The following is a 14,390-nucleotide window of genomic DNA, read 5'->3' as shown; positions in this document are numbered from 1 at the left end:
GAAAGTGACTTTGCTGGACTTAGCGATGCAGATGAGGAGGCAGAAAAAAGAGACGGTGAAAGTTAAACTGATGTTATTGGGGGACAGTTATCACACTGGGGCTGTCGAGTACAGTGTGCCAACTCACCATATCCACCAGAGCCACATAAAGGAACATCCCAGCCGTGATGGCAAAGATCCAGCTGGTGAGATTGTGCGTGTACTGGCCCACAGCTGTGCCAATCACCATGCCGATGTAGGCCATGAGGGCGGACAGCAGATTGTAGACGATGGCCTGCTTCACTGACATCCCCGCTTTCAGCAGCACCGCAAAGTCACCTGTCAGCCAGGAGACACAAGCTCATTTAAACACCACTAAAGCAATCCCAGGGCAGCCGTCTCTTATTCTGACACATATATCCCAACATGCAACACTTCTCTGTCATGAGTGACTGTGCTTTCACGGGTTGTTTATAAATATAAGAGAAAGTGAAATGCTGCGGCGGTGACAGCGGTGTGTCCGATTTCTCTTTACGCCTTCGCAAAGTGACGTGCACTCTGCTGCCTAAAAAACTCCGGGTGAAGAGCTCGGAACTTGTCATGTTGTGTTTTTGTTTTACTCTTTCACTCTTTTCTGCATCTGTCTTCGGTGACACATCTGCCTCTGCGATCTGTCTTCGAGCAGGTGGAAAACTGCTCCTTCGAAGAAATATGTCTTTAACTTTCTTCTGATACACTTAGGATTACCCATGCATGCCGTAGCCTCTCTACCCTCTTCAATCATTGCCGGGCCAAATGCGGGAAGAGGCCCAAGTCTCAGCGGAAACGCCCTGGATTTGGAGAGAGAGATGAATACTGAGAAGGGGGTGGCCTACATTTCCTGCGCCATGTAACAAGCGGCCTCTTTTTCTTGCTAATTACCTCAATGAATATATTACCACTCTGCACTCATCCATCAATCAAACCAGAGGAACGGGGGGAGAAGTTAAAGAGACGCGGTCCTTGCACACCTCACTTCAATGGCCTTTTTTTCCCTGCCGTTTCCTGCCTCCGATCCGTCTGACAGTCAGACACGCCTGCCACCACCTCATCTACTGCAATTAACACACCCATCACTGCCAATTAGCTTCACTCTGGGTGGTTAAAGAACCCTCATAATCATCATCTTTGCCATCCAGCTGCCAGGCGGGGGACGCCTTTTGTGTTTGGGAGGAGCTGAGAGGTGCACTTGTCAAACTGCTGGGTTTGTCTGACAAGCGGCCCTACGGGGGTGAAGGCGCCAAGGCAAGTGCTGCTGAAGAGCCGGCACCAAATCAACAGGAAATGTGAAATAACACGGGGAGAGACTGATATCGCAAATCTTCACATGCCGCTTGAGACGGGACTTGCGCGGCACTCGACCATCTGGAAACTTGAGTATGGATGAGTCAAAATAGAGACAAAAATGTTGCACCAGAATCAAAGCTCCTCTATACGACCCTGAGGCCTCGAGGATACAGCCAATAACTGCACATTTTTTGGCACTTAAAACAGTTAAAATGCAAAACAACACAAAGTTAAAAGCAGGTTTTTGCAGCGTTAGTTAAACCCAAATGTGCTTCATCCCCCTTCCTCATTTAGATGCTTTTAACAGAGGCCCATGTTTCTCATTTTCCCCTAAACACAACAACAACAGCAACAGCAGTGAGTCAGGATGCTGCTAGTCAACACAAGGGGGAGCAGGCAGACAAACATAGGCTATTATTCACTGGTTCACACACTCCCGCAATTGACACTGCTCTATTCATCAGGAACACAAACGAGGCATGGAAACTGCATCACGACAAGACACATCATTAGTGCTGATCTGCTGTGGATGGCCCCATTGTCTTTCTTTTTCGCCGCACTCTCACCACCTCTTCTTCTCACTATAAACAAACAGGCAGAGGAGAGCAATGTGGAGTAAAAAAAAAAAAAAAAAGTTCAATGTTGCTGAGTCGAACTGAATCAAACGGGTCCTCGGAGAGAAGAGATTTGAATGCAAATGGATGCGCCGGCAGCTGTAGCGTCTTTGTGCCTGACTGTATTGAACGATGTGTGCCAGACATGGTGCATCGTCTTCACTGACAGACACGTTGACAAGCCATTTGGCGGCTGTCACACAAGAGACGTTCGTCGGGAAAAAAGCACAATTTTCTGAAGTGAGGAGAAGAGTGATGATTATTGACAACGCCAGGTTCCTACCAAGTTCTGAGGGGCCCGAGAGGGCGTGAGACTTCCTCAGATTAAACTTTCAGTCCAAGTAAGAAAAAGAGCCGTTTTGCACTAGGCAGTGATTTAGAAACTTGGTGTCATTGTGTGAGCTAACTGCAAGCCCATCACAATACATCTTTGTTCTACACGTTGAATAAATGAAGTGTGCAGAGTCAAGTGTGAAATGAGAAAATGATTTCTTTTGTTTAGTCTTTCGACACTTACCGAGTTCATGAGGTAATTCGTGGCAGAAAACAGCCACTGATGTGCTGATGCCTCCTGTCAGGTTTGCGCTGAACGCTGCACCTGTAGAGACAACGAGTTCAGGAAGTCTTAGTCAGGGGGAATTCGCTTGTTTGCTTTTGAGCTGAACGCTGAGAAGATTGACACTGCTCATGTCTGCACACTGAATGTGGAGCTGGAGCCGGCAGCTTGGCTTATCACACGGCTTTGTTCAATACTCTGATTCTGATTGGTCAATATCGATCAATCAATGTTCTGTGTCAAATTATTGATTTCTTTAGTAAGTAGCCATCTAATAAGTGGGGAAGTGCAGAGAGAGGGGGTCATTATTGGGAATTAAACCATTCAGGGTGATGAGGGTTCTGATTTGCAATAATGAGCCGCTCTCTCCACATTATCCTTTACACGCCAAATGGAAACAGGGGGAAACAGCTAGACTTGGCCAGTCTCTACTCCTTAAGATAAAGTCACTGCGCCCACTCAACCAAAAATGAGTCCATCATATGACCCCCCCATAAAACCATACCGTGTTAATAAGTGACCATTAGAGGTGCTGGGAGGCACATCTTGTAGCCGTTTCTCCCTGCTAAGCTAAGCTAACCAGCGGCTGTTGGCAGCTTCATATTTAGCGCACAGAGCGGTATCTATCTTATCATCGAACTCTCAGCAGGAAAGTGACAACGGGTTCCTCAAAATGTCAAAATGTTCCTTTAACTCTTCAAGCCAGTACTTTTATAAAGAGACAGCTAAAGATTTACAGAATCTAATCCAACAACCACAGAAACCGGCTTTGGAAGAGTAAAGTAAAACTAAGAAGGTTTTGTCAAACCTGTGCTGGAGGAGTAACACAGGAATTTCCGGACTGCAGATAAGATATGGCACCAAAACCTCTTACCTATAGCCAGGCCATCACTGAAGTTATGCATGCCATCGCCCATGATGACCATCCAGGCGATGCTGGCTATACCAGCGTCCTTCATCTCCTGGTCTGAGTGGCAGTTTCCACCATGAGAGTGACCGTGGCCGTGCGAGTGTCTGTGCTGCTTGGTCTTGCGCCCGTTCTCCTTGGTGGGTGACGGGTGGTCTAGAGGGTTTGTGGGTGCCAGTGGTGTCTTGTTGGTGGGAGAGTCGGGCGTCTCTGTGAGCTGCGTGTCGTTGTGCCCGTTGTCGCAGGAGATGGCTGAGCTGTCCGGGTCTGAAGGATAGAGGCGTTGTTAGGAAACGGAGCCCCCTTCTGCCAGGCTGAAGCTACATGACTGAACACTTCTTACCTTCACTGAGTGGCTTCAGGTGCAGCCACTCTGCATCTGAGCGCCGATTTAACTTGTGATCTGACAACTTCCTGCCAATCTTGCCCTCCTCACTCCCCTTCTTCATGCCCTGTGAGCAGATACACATTTCAATACAAACCCAAGGAATAAAGCAGGCAAAAGCAACTGCTTGTGAGAATTAAGTGCCTGATAAGAACAGTCCTGCAACGGCAAGGTTCGGCCTATTCCACCGTCTACAGCTGGGTCGTGTTTATCTCACCCTGTGGTCTTTGTAGTGCTTGAACATGCCGATACAGTGTTCGATGATGAAGAGGAGGTAGATGCCGGCCAGCGCCGTTAGGCCCTTCCACACTCCATCAAAGGCTGTTGCCAGATCGGTGTCCTGACTGGTTCCTGACTCGCTGTGGTCGTGCTGCCCTTGAGACTGTAGACGGGAAGAGGAAGACAGGGTGACTGAGAGAAGGATGGGAGCCAGGGAGGAGGATCACACATTTATCTGAACATAGATTTCACTTCCAAGAGTCACACAGGTCCAATCCCATGAACAGAATGAGCAGTGCGGGGGAAGCAGAGGATGGTTAAGTGGTGGTATTAAGAGGATGGACTGTCAGTGGGAAGTTTCAAAATGTTGCTCTTATTCTTACAATTTAGAACAAATGCAACACATAAATGTGAAGGCCCATACCAAGTCAGTTAGGAGTGACCAGAGGAAACAGAGACACACTCTCCGTATTTTCAAATGTTTGATGATGAGTTAATAAAACATTAAAAAGTCTGTCCCACACCAGCCATACAGTATTTAAAAGTAAATGCACATTTGTGTAATTCTCTGATTGAAATAAACAGTTTTACATCAATCATAAAAGGCTCTATTAGCAGAAAACCTTTTATGGAAATATTTGATATTTTCATGTATGTTTACAGTTTAGTTTATTGACCTTTGCACATATATACACATATACATATGCAAATAGAGCCAAAGTTTAAAAATATCTAAGATTAAAACTAACATCTCGTATCACAAATCTGCTGTCACTAAAGAGTCGGCACACACAGGGGATTGGTGATGTCCAACATCTCAGTTGGACATCTTGGGACGGTCAGTTTGTTTGACTTTCTTTTCCGACGACCTGTCAGGCTTTATTGGCATGAAAGTTTAATAAAGAAAAACAACTTTGCCAAAGCATGGAAGTCACTGAAGCTGGATTTAAGCAGCTTTCTGGGGAAGTCAAAACACAGTTGAATCACCTCTCTGCTAAAGTACACGATGTTTCCAATCAGAGTGCGTTTCTGGTAGTGCACTTTCTGATGTATCAGGGCCCAAGTATCACACTTACACTTTGCTAAAAGTTACTTTTCTTTATACAAAGTCCTACTTCTTAACTAAACATTTTTAGTTATGAAGTAGTTAAGAATAAAATTATAATAACTTGACCTTGGGCCTCGTTAACGTCAAGTTCAGAGACTTTTACTTTGAAATTGTTTGTTGTGGGGTCGCGCTGTATTTCCGTTTCCTATTAATGTGCTTATCTTGTTACTTTTCCTGCCGACGATTGCGGCGCAGTCGTCACTGATGATGAAAGTTATGATGTTACTGTGAAAAGATTCAGGAAGCATAATAATGTGATTAGTTTATGATGTTATTTTGTTTTACTTAAGTGTATGCACTGGGTTAAATCTGTTCATTGTGTTGCTGTAAGACACACGTTTCAGTAATTAGTCTGATCCCAAACTAGTTGCACTAAGTGATAAGCTAACTGGCTGGCTCCTATAGCTGCCTTGTATTTCTGTAAATGTTCAGGTAACAAGGTTCAATGTGATTTTATAACATTATAAGAGGGGAAATTATTACCTTTTGTGTTTAATACTGATGTAGAAAAGATACAGAGTTAAGTTACAGTCCTTAAATGTTTACTTAATGATCGGTAAAAGAAATAACTCACATATTAATGCATTTGTTTATTTGTGTTTTATTTCAGAAACTGTACGTGCACTGACAGGCTTATCCTCTGTACTGCTTGTATTTACTCTGGGAGTAAAAGACTTAAAACAACTGATGACTCATTGACTGGGGCCCTCTGACTGGAGCCCTGTAGGGGCCACAATCTCATCTCAGTAACCACTTTCAGGGGCCCAACAGCACCAGATCACACTAGAAGTCATTTAAGGAGAATAAAAGATATCTATAAAGGATACCTTTCCTATGGAACAGGTCTATATCTTGACCGTAAACAAACCAAATAGCCTTATGTAATTTATCTTATTTACAGGACGGCATGTTCTTTCTGTCTCTATATAGTTGCACAATCTCTCCTCTGCTCTGTGTTCTGCCCCGATGTGGACAGAAATCTAACCAAAAGCTATAAACCTAGGGGGAACTTTGCTTCATACATATAATTCTCCTAAATATTGACATATTGAAATTGCTGTGGGTGTGTCCCTGATGGGCGGAGAAGACCAGAGTGCGCATTTTAAAAATGTACTCTACCACTGCTCTACAAAAGATTTTTTATTCCACTCTATACTGGCGTACTCACATGAGGCAGCAGGTGAAGGAGGGCGTCGCCACTGAGCGTGCCCACTGCCAGCGCAACCAGGAAGGTGAGCAGGAACTTGAAGCAGGATTGTTTAAGGATAGGTACGAGCACCACACCCAGCAGAGACAGCAGGCTGATTATGGTGATGGACACGAAACCCCACAGCCACACCCACACTGGAGAAAGAGACAGACAGGGAGGAAAGAAGTATTATTTATTATTATTATTATTATTATTATTATTATTATTTATCTCTAAATCACCTATACAGCAAAGGGTCTGGAGCTCAGTGTTCTTCAACAACAACACAACACAGGAATGTCACAATTAAATTCATCTTTTAGAGGAAAGACAGCGTTACCACTGATGGCTGAAAGTATTTTTTTTCCCTTTTCGCATATGGGGGAAGCATCCTCCAGAGATTTTAAATCCATGTATCCTTGTGATGACACATGATGCCTAAAGCAAGAAATGTGAAGTGACATTTCAGCGGCATTTCTATGCGCCTCGTTTCTCATTCAAGGCCACAGACGTGAGGCAGAAGAGAAAAAGTTAGGAAGGTACACTGTCATTTTAACTGTCAGTCCACCTGTCAGCACAGGACACGTTTCAAAACAGCACAAGACCGAGTGAGAAAAAACTTAATGATTCTTTCAGCACAGAGGACAAAATGTTTAATGATGGATGAAATTCAATGTCAAGCCAAAGCTGGAGGTGAGTTTTCTAAAGTGACACTGGATACGCAACAGCGACATTCAGCTATAGGACCTATTGATGAGAATCTTTTAATTGATTTAATTGAGGCATTTCAGGAGTATATCGCTACAAATTGACAATTCATTGTTTAAAGATTGTTCCAGAGACCCCCCCCCCCAAAAAAAACATTGCTGTTAAGGCTTTCACAGGGGCTCAAGTGTCAATAAAGGGGTATCGGGAGAGAGAGGTCTGTATTTTGCACCATGCTTAACACCCAATCTATTTTCTCCCAACATATTTCATATTATTTGAGTGCTGATTGAGCTTAATTCATCTCAAAGAAGCAAAGCTTCCGTATAGCCAGAGGGAAGAATCAACTAATAACAGTAAAATCCCACTGGCAGACACACTTCCTCTCCTCGTCTAATCAGCCCCAGGTGGTGTTGCTTGTGAAGAGATGATCTGAAACATGTTTTATGTCTGACAGAGAGGTCTTTAGAGAGACTGAATCAAGCCGTTACTGTCCCATTACCCAGCTGTAGGATTAAAAAACATTACAAAAAAGTCGTCCCCAATGCAGCCGTCTCTGCACTCAGGAAACGGGAGGCCGGAGCTCCTCCTGGGGAAATATTTTAACTTAAGAGGAAGGCCCTGATGCTTAAGTGCTGATTACAGCCACTTGTCATTAGATTTTTGGGAAGCTTGCGTCCCAAACCTTGACTCTCATTGCAGGTTTACATGTTTCGTCTGAAGCTGTGACAAAAACAGTTTTCTTTTGATGATCTCCCATAAATGTTTAATTGGGTGGAGATCTGGTGACTGTGGGGCCATAGCGTACTGTGTGACTCTCATAATTTCCATATTCATCAAACCATTCAGTTCATTTCTATATCCTGTATGGAAGCATCTACATTACTTTGGATTCTCCACTCATTTATTCAGGATTTTCCTTTCCTTTTTTATTTTAACATGTTCAATAAATTCCATATCTATTTATGTATGAAATCATTTTTATATAATGTATGTTTACAGCATCTTATATGTCACTTTATTTATATCTAATATGACAAACCCAGTTAGACATTACAGTTAAGATCTAGGATCTGTGTGATGACCCATACTCTGTAGTCTCTATAGTTAGGCAGATAGTATATAGAATGGTTACAAATTAATCACACATTGATAATTGACAATGTGACAGATGTGAGATACGACGTGTCCTTTCTTTTCTTTAGTTAATGCATAAAATACTTAAATAAAGCACCAGTTAGTGCACTGTATGTATTATACTGGATCTCATCATTAGGAAGAACAAACTGGACAGACCGAATTCATTTCCTCATAAGAACTCTCACTACATTGGTCCATTGTTACCACCATTTTCAATGTGCCTTACAAAAGTAAAAAGTGCTACAGATGACTGCTTTCTTATTTGTCGCATCAAGCGGAACAAGGTGTAGCCCTGAGAGGCAACTGTACGTCAGCCAGACAGTACATCACCGCAGGTCCTTCACACTCACACAGCTCATCTACTTCTCTATCTCATTACCCTTATGCAGTTGGGGTTGTGTGTGTATGTTTGTGTGTGCGTGTAGACATGGAAGTGTGCAGGGGCAGGACGGTAGAAGGCAGTGATAAGGGAATAGAAGAAAGGAGAAGGAGCCCACTGGTCTGCGTCTCTTCTCCAATTAGGCATCTCCTGTGAGCCATGGCTCAGAAAAATGGCCCAGGGTGTCGCTTAGGCTCTCCTAATTGGCACAGTGCAAAAAGAGAGGGGAGTAGGGACCAGAGAGAAACCAACTGTAAATTTTCCGAGCTCCCCCATGGTTGCCAGCAGGTGGTAAACGAGAGGTAGCTCCTGCCTGTGTGGTGATGCCTATGGTTGACTCTTGGTGCACAACTGCAGATAATCTAGCGGCTCTATTTTTCCACTAATGAGGAGCCATTACTGCCCTTTTGACTTGTTCAGACTGCGTTCCTCGTCGTCATTACCATTTTTATGACTCTTTTCAGTGGTGGCACTGCTGCCTGAGGCTCATGTGATACAGGTGTCTCAAAAGGGGAGCGTTAGTTTAATAATTAAACACTTAAGAGGGTGTGCAGTTAGAGAATTCCTCCGATCCCACGGCTGAACTCAAATTCCTGCTGCTCTGACAGTGTTATTCTGTCCGAAAGTATTCACAATAACTTTTGCAGCTTAGATTTTTTTTTCGTCATAAAACTTACACTTTCTACCTCTCATTAAAAATAAATCATGTTGTGCAGAGCATCTTATGTCCCTGAACTTGCCATGTTTTTTACGGTGCCAGCTCCCAAACTTTTTGCCTACTTTGCATAGCGTAAAAGAAAACTAAAATCCTGATACACTGGCAAACATGAGAGCAAATGCAGCAGGTGTGAATGCTCACAATGCATATTCATTTCAGGTGGCCACATGTTATCTATGTGTTTCACACACACACGCGCACACGCACACCCACACGCACACGCGCACACACGCACACACGCACACACACATCCTAAGAAAAAGCCAGCCTTTTCTATGGTTGGCCATTTTTGCATGCAGGAACTTTGATTATTTATCCTGGTAAAATTTGCAGAAAACTTTTATGGTTCCATGACCTTTATTTCACAACCTGTAACTCATTAACTTTAAAACACCGTGATTTAATATTTTGCATTCTCAGGGACTGCAAAACACTGTGAGGTCCCAGAGCAGGGCTTTACAAGGACCTTCACTCTTTATACCTGATATTTCAGCCTCTTTCTTTCGTGTTGAAAATCAATAATTCATGGATTTGGAACACAAACTGAAAGAAGAGAGCTCACTGCAAGAAAGATGTGTTTTTTCAACATCAGTGAATTTCATGCACATGATTGGACCACTTGTTCGCTGCTCTGACAATTACAATTATTTAATAAAACTCTTTACAAGTCACAAGTGCTGCAGTTAGGTGAGTGAAAGGTCCTGATTTAGAGTCTCTATAAACATACTGTGTTCTATTAACAGCCCAATGTGATATGGCAAATTTGGCTGCCGATTCATTTAAACGTTAACTTTCCCCAAGTGAATATTGCCCAAGACACACATGCCCGGCTGACACAGCTCTTTTAATATATTCACTGCCTATTAAGTCCTACTGATGGTCATTAGTAATGTATATGCTCACTGGGACTTGTGATTGACTGAAAGAATTAATCAATTCATGATTATGCTAAATACTTGCTGCATCCAAAATCAAATCTAAAAAAAGTCAACATCATTTTCTACTCATGGTATGTTTGATACAGTAAGTAGCACAGCCACTCTTAGAAAGGCTATAGAAGTTTAACAGGTTAAGAGGCCAGTCACAGTCCTCGCTGTTTGAACTAGAGCTATGATGAGGGCCGAAACAGGCCCCGCCCTACATGAACCCGATAAAAAATCTGAATTTCCACTGTAAAAAAAATGTTTTCAAAAAATATTAACACATTTATCACAAGCTAAACTCAACTTAAGTCTTTCAAATTTGTGACACGATCTCCGACATGCACCTTCTCGAATGTTAAGCCAAGCCCAAAACCTGAAAGTTGAAAAACTTTGCTGATTTAAATCCAGCTTTGTGTCACGGCAGTTTGTACAGATGAATGGCGTTTGGCTTCTCTTTGTGGAGATAAGAAGCATGAATTCTGAAAGAAATGCTTGTGGGTTTAAAGAAAACTGTATATAAAGGTTAAACAAAGGTGAATGTATTGAGATAAGTCTGTGGTAGTGTGGTTTCATACTTGGCAAAGCGTTATCAAGATCAAAGAGCATGGTTAACAACAAACAGGAATAACACCATTTTTTGAAAGAGACTGTGCTACAGTTTTGTGACTGTAAAGGGCATTCTCTATTTCTCTCTCTAAACCTGCTGTTGCCTTATATTTATTTATTAGACATTATGCTTTCTTCATCTGTAAATAAAGGTTAATTAAGAGTAGATGTTATAGAACTACAAGAAGATGGAGACCGGTCAGCAACAACCTACTCATTGGGTCTTGGGGGTCTCAGCAGAGCTCTCAAATTATGTAAAGAAACTTGGATTGATATTCAATATTCTGTTTAAGTCATGCTCTGGTGAGTGTTCACTGCTGCTCTGGATAGCAGAAAATGTGAAAAACTACCCTATCAATGTAATGAAAATGAGAAGATGAGCAAACAATGGTGTGGATACTGCAAATATGATTACAATTCCTGTTTCACTTCAATTATTACCAATATAAAACATGCCCTGATTATTTCAATAAATGCTCTTTTATGCAGGTCGGCCACTGCTCTGGGTTATGCATCGTGATAGCATCACATCACAAACTGAGGGGTTTACAGTGATGTCCCTGTGGTTTCCTGCTTATAAAGATATCCGTTTTCTCTGGCCGATGGCACACGATAAGGACAACTTACAGGTGGCTTTTTTCCACTTTATATGGACCAAATTCTTATCACTATACATGTTACTCTAACCCTAGTTAATATATCATTTCAATCAAATATAATTCCTTTCAATTTTTCAATAATACCTCATCCTCTATTTCATTCTTCCACCTTCTGGCTATATATTTTTTGAGGCAAAGTCATTGTCTGATGTATGCTTACAGTTATGATGATATCACTGTATTTCTGGGTTCTGACAACAAAACAACAATCTACTGAACAAATCACTGGGCGGATTGCAAACCAAAAGGGGATTATGGACTGAATGGTTTAAAGGTACTGTTACTTGAGCCACTGTGCAAATAACATTCATTGGGACTGTTTGGTGAGAAGATCACATCATTTTCAAAGACTGAACACTGGAATTATCTAAGCATTACATTTGTGTTGTGCTATTGATCTTTAAAATCCATCTGAAGTGTAAAAAAAAATAAATCTGAAAATCCCCTATAATAGGTCCTTCAAATCTAAATGTACTGCAGCCCAAAAAAGACTGAACAGGACAGAAACATGAAAAGAAAAAAAGTGTCGCTAACAAAAGAGTGGACTGATGTTTGCATGCTGGTGATGCAATTTCTCTTTAATTTTATAAAGATCACTTGTTAGGTCAAGAGCTGCAGGCTCTTAACGCACTTTGGGCAAACCTCAAACATGCATAATGAAGTCAAACCCTTCATATAGTCAGTAATATTCTCACTGTAAAATATATCATATATATAATATCCACAACAGCTGCCTGACAGACATCAAGTCTCCTTATTTTAGTCTGGAATAAAACCCTGAGTAAGGTCTCAAGTACTTTCCAGAAAGCTTTTAGCAGGGTTGAGGTAAACAATGAGATTATTGTTGCTTTCTTACTAAATCACAAGTCATTTCAGTCAAAATGGACTGGATCAAGCAGATACGTGGCCCTTACCGGAGCTGACGGTCTCCAAGGCTTCCTTCTCCACATCCATTTGGTGGTAATGGCGGATGCAGACACGACTATCTATTTGGTAGAGCAGGGCAGGACACAGGTAGGTGAACTGGCTGGGGGAGATGAGCGATTCAGGACTCAGGCCGTAGTAGGTGAGGAGCTGAGTGAGGTTCAGACACTGGAAGGATAGTACAGTATAAGAGGAAGAAATAATGCAAAATATATCCTTTAAATATCAAATACTGTTGATCATGCTACAGCAGTAGGCTAACAGCGTTTAGTGATAGCTCCAGTATAACAGCTTTTTAAAAAGCCAATTATATGAAACCCAACACATAAAAAAAACAAAAACAAGAAAGAATCAACATTTCTATTCCACACTGTTTGGCCACTACGTCAAGTTGGCTTCAAATCCTAGCGCATTTCCTCTGGGCCTGGTAGGAACAATCAACTTACTCATATATGAAACGCAATTTATAGAAATGAAACTTCCCGCGTGTCAAAATTAACATCAGTCAATGAGTTCAAACGACCTTACCTCCTCATGCTGGTGAGAAAGTCCTTCTGAATGGCCAGACAACACAGGGACTGGCAAACTGGGGAAGGCAGGCCCTCCTGGTGCTTCTCTCTTATCTTTACGAGAGTGGCTTTTACCCTGACTGTGGTCATGGTCATGACTGTGCTCATGGTCATGTTCATCAGGTCTAGGTGTGAGAGGAGATGGGGTTTTGCTTCGCCCTCGTCCTCTGACTGGCTTTCTCGGCTTCTTGGGCCGACTTTTTGTGGTGGCAGGAGAAGTCTGTGGCACCTGAGAAATTTGGGACGGCTCCAACTGGCTGAGCGGAGAAATGTGTGTGACTGTCTGCACTTCAGGTACATGATTGTGGTCATGTTCATGATCGCTGTGGCCGTGATCGCTGTGGCCGTGATCGCTGTGGCCGTGATCGCTGTGGTCGTGATCACTGTGGCCGTGATCACTGTGGCCGTGATCGCTTCGGTCGTGATCGCTTCGGTCGTGATCCCTGTGGTCGTGATCACTGTGGCTGTGATCACTGTTGTCGTGATCACTGTGGTCATGATCACTGTGAGGTTGAGAAGACAGGTTCTTGTGGTTAGAGTGCACCTCGTGTTTGTGCTCTTTGTCATGTGCGTGATCATGACCATGTGTATCCTGCACATGTCCATCAGAATGTTTATGACCACTCTCCTCTACCTCGGTGTGATCATGATTTTGCTCTGCATCATGCCCATGATCGTGGTCATGTTCATGGTCATGTCCTGTAGGTGCACCAGCAGCTGGACTGGCAGCAGTGGTCTGCTGGGTGCACTTTGTGGGAACCTGTTCTGTGTGTGGATGGTGGGAGCCAGGTTTGTTGTGTGGATGGCCATGCCCATGACCATGACCATGACCATGGTGGCCTTCATTGGCTGATGAATGGGAGTGAAGCCCCTCCTGCACATCCACCAGGTCGAGGTGAGCTACGTGGTCATGCCCCAGCTCCTCATGATCTACATCTACCACCTTCACTTCACCCAGACCCAAGCTAAACAGTAGATTCTGAAATCCCTGGAAATCTAGCCGGTTTTTCTGGCCATAGCGCTTAAACAGCTGCTGTATGTAGAAGCGTTGCTCCTCCTCTAGAGTTTGCCCTTTAGGACTCTTGGACTCAGGGGACAAAGTGGCTCCTCTCACGTATGGAGCCTCAGAAATTTGCAGGTCACTGTGGGCGCGGTTGTGGTCGGCATGGCTATGTCCACCGTGATGATGGTCGTGCTCTTCTCCATGGCAGTGGTTGCACTGATGGAAGAGGAAGGTTAGCACACACAGGAAACAGAACTTGGTGTGCACGTGGACTCGCATTGTCCCCCTTACTTCTGGTCCCCTGCCAAAACAGGAAAGAAACTTGAAACACTTTTTTGCCAGACATAAAACGTTACCATGAAAACAGTCTAAGCAACAGAGTAAACATCATCAAAATCATTATTAGTCTTGCTCTCTAGATACAGTTCATGATATGATTTTCCCACAATTTATTTGAACAAAACGAGATTGATGACAAATT

At 43.0% G+C, this 14,390-nt stretch overlaps 1 protein-coding gene across 2 annotated transcripts in view; it reads right to left on the bottom strand.

Annotated features, from left to right (window-relative positions):
- slc39a10 (solute carrier family 39 member 10) overlaps positions 1 to 14,390 on the bottom strand; it is a 32,758-nt gene that overhangs the window by 2,555 nt on the left and 15,813 nt on the right. For both annotated transcript variants that reach the window (XM_083922034.1, XM_083922035.1), the window contains 8 exons: positions 12,866 to 14,210; positions 12,328 to 12,505; positions 6,263 to 6,438; positions 3,985 to 4,149; positions 3,726 to 3,834; positions 3,350 to 3,649; positions 2,437 to 2,517; positions 128 to 318 (listed from right to left, as the gene is read on the bottom strand). In XM_083922034.1, coding sequence (XP_083778160.1) covers positions 128 to 318; positions 2,437 to 2,517; positions 3,350 to 3,649; positions 3,726 to 3,834; positions 3,985 to 4,149; positions 6,263 to 6,438; positions 12,328 to 12,505; positions 12,866 to 14,188 — 2,523 coding nt within the window. In that variant the 5' untranslated portion in view covers positions 14,189 to 14,210. The remainder of the gene's footprint in view (positions 1 to 127; positions 319 to 2,436; positions 2,518 to 3,349; positions 3,650 to 3,725; positions 3,835 to 3,984; positions 4,150 to 6,262; positions 6,439 to 12,327; positions 12,506 to 12,865; positions 14,211 to 14,390) is intronic.

Source organism: Echiichthys vipera (genome assembly GCF_963691815.1).
Source record: "Echiichthys vipera genome assembly, chromosome: 10".
Taxonomy (NCBI): Eukaryota; Metazoa; Chordata; class Actinopteri; order Perciformes; family Trachinidae; genus Echiichthys; species Echiichthys vipera.
The sequence above is the reverse complement of the archived record's forward strand: the minus strand, read 5'-3'. Positions and strand labels throughout refer to the sequence as shown.